Source organism: Bacillus rossius, chromosome 3 (assembly GCF_032445375.1).
Source record: "Bacillus rossius redtenbacheri isolate Brsri chromosome 3, Brsri_v3, whole genome shotgun sequence".
In the NCBI taxonomy this organism is placed as follows: Eukaryota; Metazoa; Arthropoda; class Insecta; order Phasmatodea; family Bacillidae; genus Bacillus; species Bacillus rossius.
In genome coordinates, this window is record NC_086332.1 from 1,755,732 (window position 1) to 1,773,111 (window position 17,380).

Sequence of the window (17,380 nt, forward strand, 5' to 3'; positions counted from 1 at the left end):
TTTTGCCTAACTCCGATTTTCCAAACGGCGTTTTGCCTAACGGCGTTTTGCCTAAAATTAGGCAAAACGCCTTTAGGCAAAACGACACATGCCCCCTTGACCGCAGTCACAATCTTGGTTTGAGCCATCTTGAAATCGAGTGCCCCACTCACGATATTTGTACTTTTCGTTATGACAGAACCTTCTGACATTTTGAATTCAGACTTCATATTCATTACTTGTATCTGAAATCACAGATACTTTTTTTTTTCTTTCGATTATGATGTCATGTCAGCCATTCTTTTGATGACGTTACTGCTTTTAGAACCACGCCTTCTATTCTTGATATAACATAAAAATCTTATTTTAAATCACATTTTAAAAAGAAAATTATCCAACCAGGGTCGAACACTCTCACTTTAGACAATTTCGCAGCAATATTGTCGCTTTTGTTAGAGCACATTTTAATATTTCGTCAGCGAGAATCAAAATATCTCATACAAGAAACTTGGAAGTAGTTCCGATTCTTCCCATTGATGTCACCACATGTTGGGTTGAAATGTATTATTTATTTATTAATTTATTATTATGGGTGCAGGATGTTCTCTCAAGGTCGCAAGAGGATGGCTTCTCTGGACATCAAGGGAAGGGATACCATCTTGCATGATAGTGTTTCTCAGCTTTTTTTAGGGCACAGTAATGGACTTAGTAATGACTCTCTTTTAATTCAATTCCACGTGATAAAAACATTGTAAGTGCTGATTTGGTAACAGAAATCCACCAATTAAATAAAACTCTGAATACAGTTGCATGTCTCATTACGAAAAAAAGAGATTATTTTTCCAGGAATAACCAGGAGCACGCGGAGTAAACCAACGAAGTCTTGCAAAATCTAGCTCAGCGAATACATTTATATGTATACTTGTATATTAAAAATAATATTATTATCTTAATATATATAAATCTCGTGTCACAATGTTTGTCCTCAATGAACTCCTAAACCACTTAACCGATTATAATAAAATTCGCACACCATGTGCAGTTCGATCCAACTTGAGAGATAGGATAGTTTTTATTTCGATTAATGGTCTTAATCTGATAATTTTAGAGTTTTCTAATGTGATGTATGTATGAGTTGGCAGAAAATCACCACGGCAACGGCTGTAGCATTGTTGATGCTTCATTCGTCTCCATGGCAACGACTATTTCATTGTTAGTGTAGTCCTCATCACTCATTAAATACAGACCACCAATTTTTAGATATATACAGGTAAATAACTATACACTGGTAGAACAAAGTCGGTCGGGATTTGAAAGTGATATAAATTATTCAAATTAAGAAGACAATTACTAACTACATCTGATTTCTAAAAAGGTCCCCTTCACCAAGTCAACTGATTTCGATGAAAATGGGCATTTATGTGTAATTTTTTCCAACTTGAGAGATAGGGTAGTTTTTATTTCGATTAATAGTCTTAATAATTTATAATTAATAATAAACTGATCATCAATGTTGATTGGTGTTTAAGCCCGGGAAACAGTGGGCACTTCGTCTCCATGACAACGTTGCGTGCTCGAGAGTCGAGAAACCATCGGTGCTACTCGTTTTTTCTTCGGTACATTACAAAGCATTGTATTAAGTTTTTGTCAAAATTAATTAATTTTCATTTTATTTCATTTATTATAACTGTAAATAGGAGATTTGGTCTCATTTTCCCTCCCATAAATACAACCGTGCGAAGCCGGGTCGGGCAGCTAGTAGGTATATATGTTTAATGCGAATGCAGGGGCGCAACAAATAAATTTCCAAAGGGGGGGCAATATACCTTTATAAAGAATCATCGATCCCCCTTATTGAAGCGGGGGATCCGGGGGTCCTCCCCCGGGAAAATGTGTATATCAAGATGGAAAATGGTGCTATTTAAGCAGTTTTACTATCTAAAAATTGAATACACAGCACTTACTTTGTTGCCTGCATTCTGCCAGTCGCACGCGCCGCCGGTGCTCCACGGTGCGACTGACTATGGCGACCAGACACGTGGTCGCTTCCCTCTCATCGCGACCTCTGTGTGAGCGCCTGTGCAGTCGACACGGCACTGCGAATACTTCCCTGAGAGGCAGTTGGCCAGACTGCCGGGGGTGAGTAGGGACAGGGCAGGACTCTCCCTTCGTGGATTAAAAAAAATTGTGCATACAGAATAAGAAATTCATAGCAACTTAGCTACATAAGGTTACAGATAAATAGAGACCGGAAAAATTCGCGGGATCAACGACCTCCAGGATAGACTCCACTATCCTCTACACACTCGGGCAAATGCCAACTGTTCATTGGCTGCTGACTTGTGAGTCGTCTCGACTGGGTGGCCTGTGATTCGACACTTCTATGAGTGAGGGTCTCTAATTGGCCCTCATTACTCCAGATTAACAGTGAACCAATGACAGAAGCAGCACTAAGGTATAATTATTTGAATTGTAGCATTTTACGAATTGAATCCGCGAACTTTTTAGGTCTCCACAGATAAATTAAATTTCGAGGGATTATTGTAGTCCTTAATGTGTTCCCTCCCCTTTCCAGACCGACATGCTTCATACACAGAAGCAGCAGCAACTGTGTTTCCAAGTATGCTGTTTTGTATATTGTTTGTATTTCATTCCACCTTGAAATGTGTGCTTCGTGCATTGAATAAAATTAATGTATGAATTTATGACTTTTTTTTAAAACGAAATCATCAAACAATTGACTTAAGAAAATAATATTAAAAACAATTAAATAAAAGCAGCAGTGTCAAATGTTCAGTTTTCTTTTGTCAGGCAAAATCATTACATAAATTATTTCTATGTGCTAAACGTTGGATTTCTAAAAGTCTAATGTTCCCTGCTTTTAGTTAGAAAATTTTCTTGTGAAACACAACTATAAAGCAAACTTGCTCATAAAAAAGGAAAAAGGGGGAGGGGGGGTTTGTCTGTAAAGTCGGTTTACGGACGATAATTTTACGTGATAGCGTCATAAGAAAACATTGATGAAAAATTGCATACTTTTTAATTGTCAAATATTATTTACAGTTATTGCAAATTTAATTCAAATAATTTGTTTAAATATAATCACGAACAATTAGTTAAAAAGCCCGCGTTAACCTGTTTGATATTATAGAAGATTTTCTCGCACGGTGGTTGGCCGGTTCTTGCACGCTCGGCTCAGGCGGAACGTGACAATTTTTCGTGCGTGCAGCAGGCGTTCATCGATGTATAAGACGTTATCACGTCAAAATGCTAATATGGGAGTCCCGGACTCCCTCGAGCTCGTGACTCCGGCCTTGTCTTCCCCTCCGCGGCGGTGCGTGGAGGGGGCTGGGCTGGGGTGGCAGTGGAGGGGGCTGGGCTGGGGTGGCAGTGGAGGGGGCTGGGCTGGGGTGGCAGTGGAGGGGGCTGGGCTGGGGTGGCTGTGGAGGGGGCTGGGCTGGGGTGGCAGTGGAGGGGGCTGGGCTGGGGTGGCAGTGGAGGGGGCTGGGCTGGGGTGGCTGTGGAGGGGGCTGGGCTGGGGTGGCTGTGGAGGGGGCTGGGCTGGGGTGGCTGTGGAGGGGGCTGGGCTGGGGCGGCAGGGTTGGCAGGGGGGCAGGGCGGCAGGGAGGCAGCAGACGCCTCGCAGCGGCCAGTGCGCGGCGGGCAACAATGCGCGCGGGCAGCAGCGCAGCGGTGCTGCTCCTGGCGGCCGCGGCGGCAGCTCAGCCCTGGAGCGTGTTGCAGGCGGCGGTCAGCTACTACCACAGGATCAGGACCAGGTACGCCCGTGTCCCTTGTTCCAGCGAGTGCAGAGCTCACCATGCACACGCAACAACCTTCGGTCACAATTGAATTGTTATGTGTAAATATTAGCAAATGTACTTTCGCGATCAAAAAAAACATCTGATAGTACAATGTAATAAGAAAATAAATATTTAAAGTATGATCTTCCCACCACAGCCTTTCAGCAGTATGAGCAAACACCATTGAAGAAGCCTTGTATATGTTATTATTTAATACATTTATAAGGAGTCACTTAACCCAAAGATTTCTGACAATTTTTAAATTCAAGAAATTTATATTTCCAAAATTCCGTACCATCATAATGTCACGAGTGCGAGAGACCAGACCACGATGCCAGTTTCAGAGCTGGCTGGCGGCCCTGCACGGCCACTGGCGTCACGCGCCATCCTCTGACGTGAGGCATGCCACGCGCGCCTGGCCGGACTACAAGGGTCGTCGCTACCCCCTAACGCTTCTCAAACCGCGCATATTCCTACCTCGGCGCTGTTATCTATCGGTGAGCGGCCTTGGGAATTCCGCGGGCCGCTGCGCGGAGTGGCGTAAATGGACGGACATCTTTCACGATGTTTCGGGCGTCGGGTCGGCCCAGGATGACGCGAATCATCACAGCTGCTCTCGTCGGTTCGAGAAGAACGCCTCAGGTAATTAAACAGCGACGTCGGCCTCCGTGGGAGTTCCGGGACAGTTCCGAGAGTTCGGAGAGTTCCGCGAGTGAAGGGAAGTGTGACATCGGCGAAGAGGGTGAGAGGCAGTGGCGTAGCGTGGGTGGGGCGGAGGGGGCGGCCCGCCCCGGGCGGCAGCCCGCGGGGGCGGGTCACCGGTGAAGCGGGTTGAGATCTGATCTATGATTCATTCATTACATGTGTCAGACACACTATAATGTTCCATTTTTATCTAAAATTTTGCGCACCAACTATTTTTTAATATTTATTTAAAAGAAAAACTGCGAAATCACTAATTTTAATTAAGCACCTATAGAATGGGGGCGGCAAAATGGGTCTCCCGCCCCAGGCGCCGAGATGGCACGCTGCGCCACTGGTAAGAGACCCCCTCGAGAGTGGCGCGACGCGGAGCGACGGGACTGTGAGAGTGCGACTGAGTGGCGCGAGACTGTGTGTGTGTGTGTGGACAGGGGCGAGGTGAGGGGCGAACCACTGTCGAGCCCAGCTCCAGTGAGGAGTGCGAACTGTGGAACTTGACAGACATCGAGTGACTTAAGAATAAACATTTTTTAGTGCCAGAGATTTGTAATTGGATATTTTCAAGAACAATTATTTATAAGTAATGTAAATATTAGCAATTAATAAAACTTAAATAAAACTTAATTGGGCTATCCCTTAAGAACCAACCCACTTCTCCACACATTGGTAGTAACAATATCATAAATACCTAAATATAAAAATATTTTCCAACTCTAGCCAACATGGCACTCTATTCTGCTCTCATTGACCGTGGTTCTATGCGCACATTCTTTGATTTCCCTCCTGTGAACACAATGTACTGTGTGTTATTGTAAATCAGCAGGTTAAAAAACACGGCGGTCAAATCTGTGGACGTGACCATGAGGAAACAATGCTCACGGCATGAGTAATAAATTGATGTGGTCAATCATTGTCCAATCAGAAGCCAGGGCGTTCTGTCTTGTCGCCTGCTGTCATTGTTAAGTCAGAGGCCAGGACGGCCAGTGTCGTGGTTTGTAGTCATTGTACAGTCAATTACAGTACAGGGTCCCTTCTGCTGGAGGGCAGCATCCAGCCTGCAGGCACGAGGCCCATTGGGCGGGATTATAGGTCCTCACTTGGAAGCTTGTAACATGCAGCACCATGTTCACGTGCTTACCCAATCATGAAAGGAGGCATTCCACGTAGTGAATGTATGTATGCATATATGTATATGTATATATATGTATATATAATGTGAGTTAATAATAATGTTCACTCAAAAACGATTTTAAAAATACGTTTTATCCAATTAAACGCGTATATCAAACATCTTGAAGCATCCTGAAGCTACCTGAAGCATCTTGAAGTAACCTGTAGCATACTGAAGCATCCTGAAGCACCCTGAAGCACCCTGAAGCAGAGGATATCCAGGGGTTGATAAGGGGAACAGCTTTCCTTTTCCTTACCAGCGTGAAAAACAAATATAGCAAAGAGCTAGGTCCTGTAGTTAGGGTATATTTTTAACAATCCTATTATACTGTTGTTAATTATTTTTTTAAGTAATGTTGTTTTCCCTTTAGTTATTTTTTATTATGGTATGGGCCTTTTGTCACTCCTCCTTGAATTAAAATATTGAAGACCGGAAAATTCACCTCCCCCCCTTTTTTTTCCTGATTGTAGCTGCAAACACCCTGCCCTAGAACACTTTTTGGGCAAGCTAGGCGAACGCCTTTTAAAGAGAGAGAGAGAAAAAGTAACTTATAAACTGATTGCACCGCTACGAATTCTGACGAAGCATTTGAAATGTGATGATGTATCATAGTTGATATCGCTGTGACACGAACCAGAGACGAGACCGAGTTCTGAGTCACCAGAGAGAAGCGTCGCTGTGTCAGCACGACTGTTATTCAGAGCTGGACGCTGATTGGGCGAGCACCAGTTCTCCAGCTGAGAGCCACGCGAAGACATTCGCCCTGCGCAGTGTGTAATCTCACTCATGTCCACAAGAAATCGCCCACATCGGTTGCAGATAGCCCAAGGAAAATAAGTGACTTATATCTTTATTCATTGCATTGCCCACAGACGCATATGGGTTCGAGTCCCTTCCGCGATCCCGCTAGAGAAACCAATTTTAACACCACTTTAGAAGTAACCCAGTATCACAGACATCCACACATATGCTCTATCTCACGACAAGAGGTAGTGGGCAGCACTCCGCAGCCTGGAACTCTTCGCGGGCCCTTGGTTCGATGCTGGGTTCTGGCACACGGATCACGAGGCCCGCAGTAGCTATGATGACAATACAGTTTGCGGCACACTGTGTCGCAGTGTTGTCTGTTCGAGCAAACAGTCTGAGCAGCGAAGACATTCTGGTGGAGGCAGCAGTCCCGATAGCCACCCATCACGGAGACGTGCGGCGAAGCATGACTGGTTATCGTTTTAATAAACCACTTTGGATTAAATGATTAATTATAATGTTAATGGCTTCACGATTTGACATTCACTGTCCTTTCTCCACACACCGAAGACAAACTACTATTGCCTAGTGTCATTGTAGTCATGGACACCGCGCGACTCCGGCAGAATGGAAGCCTCTGCAAAGAGTCAGGCTGTAGAGCCGATGGCACGATGTGGGCTGCTGGAGGATGCGTAGAGCAGACACTGGAGTGCAGCACGAGTGTCGTTGACAGGTGGTGGGAGACGACTGGTGAGCGAAGAGGGGGGAGGATCGCAGGAGAACGCCATGTTTGAAGCGAAGTGAGCGAACACAGGAGCTGGGGCCTGGAGTAGGACAAGCTAGGGATTCCGGGCGGTTTGTTACAATTAGCAAGTGGGAATAGTAATAATAATGTTATGATCCATGCTTCATTTAAGATAACTTGCTATACCTACCTGAAAGATACATATATATATATAATTATTATTACAGTTATGCCACTGTAAATAAGGACATAAGTTGTAATAATAATATTAAAAATTGTATACTTTTCTGGGTATGATCAAGATGACATTGGATGGATATTATCAAATAAACTATCATCACAACAAATAAATTTCCATTACTAAAACTTATAACCATTGTGAACTTGATGATACCCAGAAACAAAAATGGGGTTTTCTGTAAAGTCGGTTTACGGACGATAAATTTACGTGATAACGTCATATGAAAACAATGATGAAAATATTCATACTTTTTAATTTTCAAATATTATTTACAGTTTTTGCAAATTGAATTTAAAAAAATGTGTTTAAAAATAATTACGAACAATTAGTTAAAAAGCCCTCCTTAACCTGTTTGATATTATAGAAGATTTTCTCGCACGGTGGTTGGCCGGGTTGACAATGAGTCATGCTTTTTCGTGCGTGCAGTCGTGCGTTCATCGATTTATAAGACGTTATCACGTCAAATAATACAATTATTAAAATTATTATAACTTATATTCCTATTTACAGTGGCATAATTCTAATAACATGTAACTGAAGTGAAGTGTATTTACAGGCTACTTAAGTTCCGCCTTGCCACATGCCGCCTTGCTACAGCATTCCTACAAGCTGTTTAGCTTTCTTCGAACAATTTGGAAGCGAGGCAAAAAAATTACCTCCAATACCCGCCTGATGTCAAATCCACCTGCACCGTGGACAGTGTGAACTAGGCGTGGCTGCCAAACAGCACAGTGGAGTATAAGAATGGTGTCAGTCTGCAGGAAGGGGAGTGCTTGCGCCGGCCGCTGGCAGGGCGCTACGACCTGCTGGTGGTGGGGGCGGGGACGGCGGGCAGCGCGGCGGCGGCGCGTGTGGCGGCGGCGAGGCCCGGCCGCTCGGTGGCGGTGCTGGAGGCGGGCGAGCTGCCTGGGGCCGGCACGGACATCCCCCTGCTGGTCAGCTACCTGCTGTCCAGCTCCTACAACTGGGGGTACCGCGCGCAGCCCAGCCGCGCCTACTGCCTGGCCATGGACCAGCGCCGCTGCAGGTACGCTACCTGCTGTCCTGTCCAGCTCCTACAACTGGGGGTACAAATATATTTTGACTCAATAACTGTATTTAAGTAATAGTAGTCTTTCAAGGTGCCACTAAATACAGTTTTCGCCCAATTGAAGCTATTATCATGTACCTGTTATGCACAGAGCACAGCCTTCGGTTTAGATTCATGTCCAGGCATCATCACAATAGGTTGCTGAACACCTGTTTGTGTGCTTGTGCTCATACGAGTCTCCAACCTAAACACTAAAATCTAGAGTAGACTTCAACAGGCAACAGGTATGGTTCCAACAGCAGAAGTGACTTTAATACACGCAGCTCTGCCTACAGAGGAAACCAAAATGAATGATGTTTCATCAGCGAAGGAGACTTCAATGGCGGTCGTAATAGAATTTGTGCCAGTGACATCATTATTCAAAATGGCGGAATAAAAACAGAGAAATGTTCTAGAAAACAAATTGGTGGAAAACAAAATGGCGGAATACTCTTTAAAACAAAATGGCAGAATGTTATAGAAAATGAAATGGTAGTGTGAAATCATTCAACTTAGCAATCATGGTGATTCAAAATGATGTACATTATGTCATCATTCAAAATGGCAGAAGTAACATAATTCAAAATGGCAGAGGTAACATAATTCAAAATGGCAGAATCCAAACTTTCAACTTGGGTCAAAGTCATGGTCATCCGAGATGCCCACCCTGATGTCACAATCAAATATGGCGGACACCAGCTCCAGCTCCTCGCACAACACCAGTAGTAGGACTTATTATTATAAACTCCTTATGGTTATATTATGAATTTATTAAAAACCCTGTTTTAAATCACGAACTAATAAAATCAAAATAATTTTCGAATCTACCCCTCTACGGCATCAGGTGTTGTAAGATACATGGATCTCGGAAACCTTCCCACCTGTAACACCGCCCAGTGCTCAGAGCGAGAGGTGCTAGCTCCTGGCTCTGCGACTGGTGTCCAGGTGGGGCCAGCGAGGTCGTGGCCGACTGCAGCAGACTGTGCCCCCTTGCAGGATGTCGTCGGGGCGGGCGCTGGGCGGCTCCACGGTCGTCAACTACATGATGTACACCCGCGGCGTGCCGGAGGACTACGACAGCTGGGCGGCCGCCGGCAACACGGGCTGGGACTACCGGCAGCTGCTGCCCTTCTTCCTGCGCCTGGAGAACAGCTCCGTGGCCGAGCTGCGCGCCTCGCCGCTGCACGCCACGACGGGGCCCGTGCACGTGGAGCACGTGCGCTACCGCAGCCGCCTGGCGCCGCTGTTCTTGCGAGCCGCGGCGCTCCACGGCCTGCCCCGGGTGCCCGACCCCGGCGCCGGGCCGCTGGGCGCCGGCTACGTGCAGGCCACCACGCGCAGGGGAGCACGCGTCACGGCCTGGGAGGCCTACCTGCGGCCCGCGTGCAGCCGCCCCAACCTCACCGTGGCGCGGCGTGCCCGCGTACTGCGCGTGCTGCTGGACCCCGCCACCAGGCGCGCCACCGGCGTGCGCGTGCTGCTGGGCGGCCGGGTGCGCTCCGTGCAGGCCCGGCAGGTGCTGCTCTCCGCCGGCAACTTCAACTCCGCACAGCTGCTCATGCTGTCCGGCGTGGGGCCCCGGGACCACCTGCAGCAGCTGGGCATCCCCGTGCTGGCTGACCTGCCGGTGGGCAGTCGCACCCAGGACCACGTGGCCTTCGGCGGCCTCACCTTCCTGGTGGACGCGCCGGTGTCGCTGCTGGAGCGGCGCATCCTGCTGCAGCCCCAGCTGGGCGTGCAGTACGTGGAGCGCGGCGAGGGCCCCCTGACGGTGCCCGGGGGTGCAGAGGCGCTGGCCTTCCTGCGCACCAGCCGTGCGGACCCGCGCTCCGCCGCGCCCGACGCCGAGCTGGTGTTCTCTCCGGCGGCCTTCAGCGGCGAGGCTCTGGGCAGTCTGCGGCGGGCCTTCGGCGTGGATGAGGCCTACGCGCGGCGGCTGTTCGGGCCCGTGCGCGGGCGGGACAGCTTCAGCATAGTGCCCGTGCTGCTGCGCCCCCGCAGCCACGGCACGGTGCGGCTCGCTTCCGCCAGCCCGCTGCACCGGCCCCTGCTGCACGCCAACTACTACAGCGACCCCGGCGACCTGCGCGCCATGGTGGAGGCCATCAGACTGGTGAGTGTGTCCTGTCTGGTGCCACGCCACAGGAGCCCAGCTTGCTTTCAGCAACCTCACAACCACCGCTAAATATTTATTTTAAAAGTAAAAGAGGTAATGTCTGAGTTGTCTGTCGTCGCACACTATGTACTTATAATTATCTATGTTTAAGCAAGTATGCAATGATACTAAATATGTTCCTAATTACATAAAAAAATTACAAGTAAACGCCAAAGTTCCTATATAGTATTGGATGTTGAAAAGAGAACATTTGGAACCTGGAAGCCAAGGTTATGATGTAACGATTCATGCTAAGGCCACAAGCGTGTCGTTAGCAGCAATAAAGAAATAAAACTGCAAAAGTTCCGCTCATGATGACGATAGGGAATCTACTTATTTTAAGTATCTATCTGTATAGGCCCTACAAACACGGAAGCTAGTTAACAACACGTCTCCACGGGAAAAGACCCACGCCTCGCCGAAAAGACACAAGCCCTTGTTTGTTGCGGCAGATCATGTGCGACCAGTGAGGAATACATCAGTAATTATCCCACGTGAGGCAGCAGAAACAGCTCGGCCCGCGAGTGAAAGCAAGTCGTCGAACAATGACTCCGCAGGACTGCGCTACAGACATGGTTGTGTGAGCACTCTGGAGAAGTAGGGCATCCACATCTTGATGGGCAGTGAAAGACGCGACCTTTCGGCCAGACTCACACTCGAGAAGAAGGATGTAGGACAACAGCAGCCGCATTCAAGTACCAGTTGTATAAGATTCCTTCGTTTATTCGGGTGTTAACATCTACCACCTTCAGGCTGGCGCATTTTATGAGACTAGCATAACCCACCAACTACACTCGCACCTGGTGTTGCATGTATCAATGTCAGTTTCATTAGAACTTATTAAAGCGTATTTACATATGAGTGTTAAAACAAGTATTTTTGATGTTTAATTCAATTCAATTAATATTAAATTATGCACATTATAATAATTTAAGGTACATAGCACTAAGCTTTATTTTTTGTCTGTAAAACTGCTATGCTCACCACCATAGTAGCCCATGGCATATACCTGCAGTGACTTGCATGAAGCAGTTTAGACCTTGATGCCCATGATGGTGTCACTACTCTCTCACCCTCCACCTCACATATGCTGAACGGCTTCGTGTAGGCGAGTCTCATTACCTGATTGGCTCAGAAGCAGGCTATAACCACGATGTGTGCTTCTTTCACTGCTATTGGACGGAGACGACGGTCCTGTGCATTTACTATCACGATTATCCCCTTAGCGTACGCAAAAAGAGATATAGTGGATGGGAATAAGTTGGTTCCAGAATCCAAGCTCCCTCTGAAATGACACTGATTTTTTTTTCTTGGTGACCATCAAAAGGCAATTTCAAGGAACAAAATATTTGTAAATGAATGTGATTCATCACTGCAAAAGTGTCTACCCTTGAAAGACTAGAAGCCCCTTGCAATCCAAAGTTCATTCCTTATCTTTTAAAAAAAAGTGGGAGGGAAAAATATGTATAATGTTCACAGCGTTCATGCAGCATTGAGGTTCGAGCCCAATCCAGGATTTGGCTCAGTGGATGAGGTCCGAGGCAGTTACCAAACAAGTAGTCTGCAGCAACCTAATTAAGTCTGGATGTCCTTTACATGTTGTCTCTGCATTGAAATCAACGATAACCCACTTAAGTTTTAGAGCATAATTCAACTGTGTGACAACATTCAACACTGTGCAGTGTCGAAAATCGAGGCATCAGTCACAGTCTATGAAACTTTTAAACTAAATAACATATTGTTACGATTTACCGCGGGTTCGTAAAGGATAGCCCAAGTAAAGATTTTTATCACACACGCAGTTTTATTTATTGCCACAACTTATGTCACTCACAAATAATCTAAAATGGCAAATAATCAAATACACTTAAAGAAATGTCTATTCCCCAGTCACTCGTTCCACACACCTCGCTGGGCCGCACATCTGGCGCAACTCTCGCCGCAGCACCCCTCGTGGGCCTCCGTAGCGGGAACCCGTCGCCGCACTCCGTCGCCGCCGACGCACTTGCCTTCGCTGAGGATCCGCTCGATGTCTCGCTCGGAACTTCGCTCGGGACTCCGCCGCGCCCGCGACTCTATTGCCCGGAAACTCCGTCGCGGGAAAACTCCCGACTCCACTGAACTCACTCACTCCCTGCCCTGGAACCTTCGTCCAAGGACTTCACTACTCTGCCGCACCTGTGGCACTATCGCCCGGAAACTCCGCCGCGGGAGAACTCCCGACTGAACACTCCGAACTGACTCACTCTCTCGAGGCCGCCGTCCTCGTTTTATCTATCAGCCGCAATTTCCAGAACTCATGAGCGCGGCCGGGGCCAGTCGCGTCATTCCGCGCCGACCCGACGGTAGACTGCGCAGCTGGCAGGTTTTAGTTACGTGTCAAAGGCAGGGCGCCGCGCAGGGAGTGGTGGGAAGGAGGGGGGAAAGCGACAATCCTTGTTATCTTCCAGGCGCGCGCGGCGCATATCATGTTGCGGCAGTCACCAGCCAGCTCTGCACCTGCACATGTCGTGGCCTTGCTCTCGTTCGTAACAATATTATTGATGGACAAAGCATTAACTAGTATTAAATTTGGTTGAATTTTATATATCAAAGAACAAAATCTCTCAGCAAACCCATCACAAAACATTTATTCACTGGAATACTCTATCCATTTAGGTGATGATTGGTTTGCTATTAAGCAGCACAAAAGGGAAATTATGAGTTACCATGGGTAGAATAGTTTTCTAAAAATATATTTTTAGTAATAATTTTTATAACTCAAATATTCTATACAACTATAATAGTATTCCACAGACATTTACCATACTAGCAACTGATATTATATGTAAGTATGTACCATATTGCTACTCTGGGAAGTGTATATGTTGACAGGCAGTGGCCATCGGAGAGAGCGAACCCTTCCAGACGTACAACAGCACGCTGTACCGGGCCCCGTACCCCGGCTGCGAGTCCCACGAGCACGGCTCCGACGCGTACTGGGAGTGCGCGGCACGCCACATCACCATCAACCTGCAGCACCACACGGGCTCGTGCCGCATGGGGCCCGACAGGGATCCCCTGGCCGTGGTCGACCCACAGCTGAGAGTGCGGGGCGTGGAGGGACTGCGTGTGGCCGACTGCTCCGTGATACCCGAGGTGCCCTCTGCCCACACCATGGCCGCTGCCTACATGATCGGCGAGAAGGCAGCCAGCCTCATCGCTGCAGAGTGGGCGTAGCACGGTGGGGAGGTGTGGCGTGGCGGTCTGCTCTGATACCCGAGGTGCCCTCTGCCCACACCATGGCCGCTGCCTACATGATCGGCGAGAAGGCAGCCAGCCTCATCGCTGCAGAGTGGACGTAGCACGGTGGGGAGGTGTGGCGTGGCGGACTGCTCTGATACCCGAGGTGCCCTCTGCCCACACCATGGCCGCTGCCTACATGATCGGCGAGAAGGCAGCCAGCCTCATCGCTGCAGAGTGGACGTAGCACGGTGGGGAGGTGTGGCGTGGCGGACTGCTCTGATACCCGAGGTGCCCTCTGCCCACACCATGGCCGCTGCCTACATGATCGGCGAGAAGGCAGCCAGCCTCATCGCTGCAGAGTGGACGTAGCACGGTGGGGAGGTGTGGCGTGGCGGACTGCTCTGATACCCGAGGTGCCCTCTGCCCACACCATGGCCGCTGCCTACATGATCGGCGAGAAGGCAGCCAGCCTCATCGCTGCAGAGTGGACGTAGCACGGTGGGGAGGTGTGGCGTGGCGGACTGCTCTGATACCCGAGGTGCCCTCTGCCCACACCATGGCCGCTGCCTACATGATCGGCGAGAAGGCAGCCAGCCTCATCGCTGCAGAGTGGGCGTAGCACGGTGGGGAGGTGTGGCGTGGCGGACTGCTCTGATACCCGAGGTGCCCTCTGCCCACACCATGGCCGCTGCCTACATGATCGGCGAGAAGGCAGCCAGCCTCATCGCTGCAGAGTGGACGTAGCACGGTGGGGAGGTGTGGCGTGGCGGACTGCTCTGATACCCGAGGTGCCCTCTGCCCACACCATGGCCGCTGCCTACATGATCGGCGAGAAGGCAGCCAGCCTCATCGCTGCAGAGTGGGCGTAGCACGGTGGGGAGGTGTGGCGTGGCGGACTGCTCTGATACCGGAGGTACCCTCTGCCTGCCTCACCGCCGAGTGGATGCAACATTCGTGCAGAGCTGCGGCTCGATTCTGAAATGCATTTCCCTCGTCTTGTCGAGACTATTGCTCACGACAACCCATCTTCCACCAGTATCAGTATTCTCAAATGTAAAAAAAAAACACAGTTACCTCATACTCCCTACAGTCCAGATTTGGCTCGTGATTTTCAGTTGTTTGGTCCACTCAAGGAGACATTATGTGGATAAAAGTTCAGTAATCACAAGGAGGTCAAGGAATTTGTGGGAAAGCAGCTCAAACAACGAGACAAAGACTTCTTTGCATTAGGGTATAAAAAAAACTATTTCATCGTTGAGACAAGTCTATTAACATTGGTGGGGATTATGTTGAGAAGTAGTAGTGTCTCATTTCGTGAAAATATACAGGTTTTATTTCTTCACCAATTTCTATCTTTAATTAAAAACAGCCCTCGTATATTAAGTTCTCAAAATGTTCCAGAAGTTTATCTCGTATATTAAGTTCTTAAAATGTTCCAGAAGTTTATCAAAGTTTCCAGAAATAAGTACTTCAAAATCTACCTATGCCTGTAGGCTGTGCTAAATATCCTCAGAAATTCATCTAACAATTTGAGAAATACTGGAAAGTTTTCGCTTAATGATACAGAGTGTTTGAAATGCGAGGGTACTGTGTCCGTGTCGCCATGACAGCAGAGGATGGAGACTGGTCCAAGACCGCTTCATTGACAGTGGCAGTTGTTCTACCTCATTCACAAGATTATTTGCATCAGCAGAAGTCTGGCATAACAAAGTTTGCCATAGATTTCCTTCTGAAGCACACAAACACCTTCAGCAAATTCTGTGAGTACATTACAATAAAATTATGGTCTATAGATTTTCTTTAATAATAATAATAATAATAATAATAATAATAATAATAATAATAATAAACCTTAATATTACACGCAATCAATTACTTAATCGAGATAATTCACATCAACAATAGTGATAATTTCAAAAGGCTAATGAATTAATTTTTTTTTTTAATAACTTAGTTATTCAACTAGTTTGAGAGATTATATATAATTTTTCAAACTGAGAAAGGAACCAGCTTATATTAACATAATAGTAATGACCATCATTCTTAAATTCTTAGTTAAATAAAACCAGCTCGCTTTTCTATTTAACAAGGGTGCAGTTACTATAAATAATTCATTCATTCATAAATAATATATGGAAACTTATTTACTAACACATGTATGTGTTCAATTACACTTCATACTCATATTATTTTTTTTCATTTGTATCACAAAAAGGCTACTATGAAATAACTAAACCAGACAGAGCTATGTATTAAAAGTTATTAAAGCAATCACCGGTAGATACACAAAAAAAAATTAAGAAAACATTTTTGCTTAAAGTACAATTTGTATACTGCAATATTCATTTATATAAAAAAATGTAAATAGGGTTTTAAAAAACATGGGGAACTTATCATGTAGTGAGCAAATATATTTTACAGAAATTTGTTTTTCCACTTTGAAAAATTAAGGTGGATTGCAAAAAGGAGATAAAAATCAATATTAAATTATTTTTTTTATATTTTCTAAAGACTTACACCAAAAAAATGTTCTCTTACAAACTGAACACACTGACAAATGTGACACTTGAAGAGTGGAATAATATAAGATGAAAACAAAAGTTTTTTGAGTAAACAAATTTGCAGACATTGTGATGATATGACAGTTCTACCGGCTAATTTTAGAACAAATAGGAGATATGTATAAATGCCAAAATATTTCTACCTCATTTTAAATCCATATTAACACTGGCAAATTAAATGGGCATGTAGTATTGTGGCAACTGATTCAAGTGTAAAATACAACAGATGTATTTGTACACAGAAATCACATCAAGAGGCAGCAAATGTTTTATGAGCAGTGGTTTTGACATTTTGCTATCTGGACTTCTGCAGCAAGAGTTAAGGTTCAACAAAGGAAAAAATAACATGTACTTTATTGGAAAGAGCAGCTAGTGAGTAAATCCAGCTAATTTAAGTCAAACATAACTGATCTCAGAAATATACTATACGCAGTCTACCTCACGTTCTGTCGAACATAAAATTAAATCCAAAACATTTACTGTGAGAGGTTTTTTTTTTTTTAATTTATAAATCCCAGTTTACCTAAGGTGCAGAAATTCCTACAACGATTAAAGACATTTTTTTTTTAGAATAACTCTTGAAATATTTAAGGAGTATAGTGTTTGAAATCAATACTGTATTTTGAAGTATCACACAGTATACACAACAAACATTGTAATTATCAATAAAGACATTTGTAAATTCAAAATTAAATTACACATCCAGTAAAACCATCTTTTAAATGTCATAGGAAGCATGTCAATGTTTCAAGAACAAACAACAATTTTATTTATTTTTTACATTGAGGCACTCCTTAGGCTGAAATTAAGTTAAATGTTATTATGTGAAAAGTGAATAAACACGCATATCCATGCTCCAAAAATTACAAGTTTTACTAAAAATGTAAACACATCTTGTATTTATAGTGAATCATAAATACTCTAATATTTTTGATAGTAAAAGAGAAACACTACAAATTGTTGTACTCCAATTATGCTAACT

At 45.8% G+C, this 17,380-nt stretch overlaps 1 protein-coding gene across 1 annotated transcript; it reads left to right on the forward strand.

Moving 5' to 3' along the window:
* Positions 1-3,254: 3,254 nt before the first annotated feature.
* LOC134529996 (glucose dehydrogenase [FAD, quinone]-like) lies at positions 3,255-15,178 on the forward strand. Its single transcript, XM_063364522.1, has 5 exons — positions 3,255-3,758; positions 7,136-7,152; positions 8,116-8,415; positions 9,454-10,570; positions 13,487-15,178. Exons 1-5 carry the CDS (start codon positions 3,255-3,257, stop codon positions 13,829-13,831), a joined length of 2,283 nt encoding a protein of 760 aa, XP_063220592.1. The 3' UTR covers positions 13,832-15,178.
* The last annotated feature ends 2,202 nt before the right edge of the window (positions 15,179-17,380 follow it).